Genomic DNA, 4,069 nt, shown 5'->3' with positions numbered 1-4,069 from the left:
GGGCATAAGATTAGTAGATAGTGAATTGTTGTTGTTATCGTTTCCTTTAATTAGTTGTTATGCCTTCTTTACGGTCATTTTTTCCTTTTCATATCTACTTTGATTTGTTGTACTCACCCCGAATGTCCTCTGAAAATAATCTCTTTACCTCCACATATAGAAGTAAGATCTGCTACCCTCTTTCCACCAATAACTTCCACCAAGTATGTTATTGTTGTTAGTTTGAAAAAAGTAAAATTTCACTCTTCAGTTTAATTGCAACAATACCCCCTCTGTTATATTTTCACTTTTAACTTCCTCTATTAACACTGGATCTCAGTGTTTTTCTTTTCTCTATCTTCCCATCCTTTTCCTCTTATTCAAGGACTTTAGCAGCACACACAGAAAATAAGATGAACACATTGGATGCCCACATTGGAGCTCCAACTAAATCCAGATCACGCACTGTAGGTGGCGCTCCCAACAGAATTTTCTCCATAGCAAGGGTTGAACTAAACATTGAATGAGCAGGGATTTAAGAGAGATCTATTTCACAGGAAACTCAAACCTCCTGTGCCTTGGCCATATAATTTTCAAACAATGCAAAAGATCTATTAGGAATATGTGACATTTCACCATATCAATCAAGCATTAAAATGTTCCCTTATAAGGTTGCTAGCTAAGCCAGAAGATGGAAAACATCAGGAAGTGGCAATTTCATAACATATGTACAGCAATGTATGGATTCTTGGTCGCAACAAAGAGACCCGTCACTATGATAGGACGCAGAGTATTACAGCATAAAAGATTACAGAATTATGCCGTCTCAACGATCAGGCAGTCATCTATAAAACTTTTACCCAACTAAGCTGTACATCAGAACATCTCAAACAGAAGGAGTAGCCTGACAAACTACAAAATTCACATCGGACAAGTATCTTCCTCACCTTCTTTAGGCATAATGTAATTCCTGCAGAGAGGGCAGGTGACATTCCAATTCTTTAGCCATTTCTCGAGACAGAGCTTATGAAAAACATGGCCACATGAGAGGTGGTTTATCTCCGCGTCATGGTTGAAATCTGCCAGACATACCGGGCATTCTTGTGTAGGGTGATTAGATATACACAATGAATCGTAACGAACAGCAGGGGTTCTGCTTCGGAACTCCTCCATGTATGATCCCGAGGGGCTCCCACGACACTCAAATGGGTCCAAGGGGCCTTCAATAGAATATTCTTCCCATGATGCAAAGTTGATGCCAATCACATGAAGGATAGATCGAACCATTCCCTTGACAATAGAGATGGATATGGCTGTATTAACCAGAATCACACAGAACACTCCTGCATCTGCCGGAGTCGTATATGGTGAGAGTCCCATTATGAATAGGAACCTGGATAATGAAAGAAATGTCGACAATTTGGAACGTCATACAGGACTTCAAAGAAGATATAATAAGTTACCAAGCAAAGAGACTCTGATGGTCTAAAATCAAGTCCCACATTTTCTTTCAGCAAAAGCAGCATTACAATCCATCTTCATATAGGTATAATAAAACAATAATTCCAAAATTTTTGCCGTAAGTTACTTTTCACAACGATTTTCCTAACTTGACACATTCTGGAAGGGCCTCAATTGGTTTAGTTTCCTTTCGGACCTCAAGTAGAAAAAAGATTAAACAGATTGCTCAGAGGAAGTAGCATCAGTAGACGTTTCAAGTTTAGCAACAAAGTTCCATCCCTGTCCATACTTCTTTGATAGTACAGAAGGCAAAATAATGCAAATAGAGGTTGATCATTGGTCATTTTGAAGAGAAACGGTTAAGAGTCACCATTTTCAAAGCATCAAAGCAGCCATTTTTACTGTTATTTGTGTTATTCTTTATGTGTATTTCTGTGAAGCATGAAGCATTTCATAGCACTATACATTAACGTTTGACATAACGTAAGTACTCGAACTTAACAGAAACATCAGGTCAATGACCAAATAACATCTACTGAGAATCAGACTAGTAGTGATACAAAAATTTACCTAGTGTAGAGGTGAGGAATTTCTCTTCAAGCCAAACTTTTGGAAGAACTCAATGCACTGGATCTGCATAGAAATAGAAATCAGGTATTGTAAAGAAACGTTGAAGCAGATCACAACAGTGAGTCCACAAATTATGATATGGTAAACACTTACCCACACGGGGTGTTTACACCAGTGACCAAACCAATAGATGCATGATGTAAACTCCAACAGAAGCAGATTAGATTGATTCCTCTTAGCTAAGAATTTATAGTATACACATCAATGTAACATCTAGAGATGATTGAAGCATTACAACAGAGCAGGTGAGAAACTTAGGAATGCATATTTATTTCTAGTTTAGAAATGAAAATTGGAGCCACATCTAAACAAATGGAAGAAGTCCCATTAACCAGAATCCCCATCTTCTGTCCTATCAGTTCAGGTGTAATTCCACTAGTAAGGTCTGAGGAGGATAGAGTATTCACAGACCTTACCCCTACCTTTGATAAGGTAGAGAGGCTATTTCCGAAAGATTCTCGGTCATTTCAGTTCAATTTTGTGCCATTTAGCAATCAAGATTTAAGTATTCAAGAACTGAAGTAGCCCATACTACTAACCTTTCTCAAGAACTGAAGTAGCCCATACTACTAACCTTTCTCTAAGAAAGTAGCCAAATTTACTTTCTTGCAACCAAAAAAAAAGAGGTTACCAAAAAAATAAAGCAAAAATTGTTATTTCTACTCATCCTCTCTCCACTTTGCTGTTCCAGAAAAAACATGTGAAGATAAATGCTCTTTTTTTTACTCCTCCCTAGGAGCTCCCACTATTTTGCTCTCTCGATAACTTGAACTCACAATCTCAGGATTGGAGGTGAAAAATACTTACCATCCAAGCAACCTCCTATTAACCGTAAATGCTATAAAACTTGACAAAATAACTGGTGATGCGTTCACCCACTTGCACACTTCCTTGCAAGCACGAAATCCTTAGTTCGCCCGCTAACCCCGAGAGAGGCTATATTCTAAGAGCCAACCGACTCATTATCCCTAGACGCAAGGATTAAGAAATAGCGATGTATGAGCGTACCTTCCGCTCAGGAACAAGAAATCGAGCTATTAAGTTAAGGTGCCGCTTTCCTATTTCTAGCCCTTCTTTGGGTTTCCATCCTAAACCCTAATCTCCAATGCAAAATTATACAACTTCAAACCCAAAATATAAATTTAGTAAAGTATATAACCTAACCCCTAAACTCTCTAACTATAACCCTAAGCTTTCTACAAATGGATATAAAGATTCAAGATGAAAAATTTAGATCACCAACAACAATCTATATATGTATATATATGCAGTAAAACATCCAAACAAAACCTTCAGATTCAAGATAAAGTCCTCAAGTACCCAAAGCAATAAGGAGAAATCAAGAACAGAAGCAGAAAATACACTAATATTATATTTCTTGAAAAATTGAGATCTAAGTACAGATCAGACTCACTTTTTATCAACACCCCATAAAGAAGAAGCAAACTTTTGTTTCCTATAACCAAAAAAGAGAGAGAAAAGCAAAAAGCCAAGAATTTTGCAAAGATAAAGAAGAAAGAAATAAAGGGTACTTACTTTCTTGAAGGTGGAGGTAAAAGAAGTAGAATTTGAACAAGTTGAAGATTGTTATTGATGATTGAGGTGAAAATTCATATCATAGGACAAGAAATGTAAAGATTGACCATGTCCTATGAACCTCCAAAGACCCTTCTTTTCTTATATTTATAAAAACAACAAAACAAAGCAAAACAAGGTAGTGATTGATCAAACTCTCTCTTTTGGTCCCACCACAAAATTACAGTTTGTATTTTGCTCAATCTTTTCAATTATTGGAACATCTTTTGAAACCGTCCTTTTCATGGTAAAGGTGACATAAATTTGCCTTTGCAATTGACAGTAACATTTCTTTATATTATAAAGTTGATTTAAACCATCCATCTTTATTGCGTCCCTTTCAATTTTTTTAAGATTTCAATTTATCGGCATTTGAATTAAGCTTTGTCATTAAATATATAAATTCCAGAAAAAGACAATTAGG

At 36.5% G+C, this 4,069-nt stretch overlaps 1 protein-coding gene across 3 annotated transcripts; it reads right to left on the bottom strand.

Annotated features, from left to right (window-relative positions):
• Positions 1 to 593: 593 nt before the first annotated feature.
• Positions 594 to 3,734, bottom strand: LOC125837721 (probable E3 ubiquitin-protein ligase XERICO). 3 transcript variants are annotated; one of them, XM_049516798.1, is made up of 3 exons: positions 3,607 to 3,734; positions 2,011 to 2,073; positions 594 to 1,372 (listed from the first exon to the last, which is right to left on the bottom strand). In XM_049516798.1, the coding sequence occupies exon 3, from the start codon at positions 1,357 to 1,359 to the stop codon at positions 901 to 903; it is 459 nt and encodes a 152-aa protein (XP_049372755.1). In that variant the 5' UTR covers positions 1,360 to 1,372; positions 2,011 to 2,073; positions 3,607 to 3,734; the 3' UTR covers positions 594 to 900. The 3 variants fall into 3 exon arrangements, with proteins under 3 accessions (XP_049372755.1, XP_049372756.1, XP_049372757.1); XM_049516799.1 differs by having other exon boundaries at positions 3,485 to 3,675; XM_049516800.1 differs by lacking the exon at positions 3,607 to 3,734 and adding an exon at positions 3,361 to 3,448.
• Positions 3,735 to 4,069: the final 335 nt, after the last annotated feature.

This window comes from Solanum verrucosum, unplaced genomic scaffold (assembly GCF_900185275.1).
Source record: "Solanum verrucosum unplaced genomic scaffold, falcon-dt-bn FXZP01000029.1, whole genome shotgun sequence".
NCBI lineage: Eukaryota > Viridiplantae > Streptophyta > Magnoliopsida > Solanales > Solanaceae > Solanum > Solanum verrucosum.
Note: the sequence above shows the minus strand (reverse complement) of the source record. Positions and strands in the feature narration are given on the sequence as shown.

Coding starts and splice junctions, on each gene's coding strand:
- LOC125837721 (XM_049516798.1), bottom strand. CDS start 1,359: ATGGGACTCTCACCATATACGACTCCGGCAGATGCAGGAGTGTTCTGT.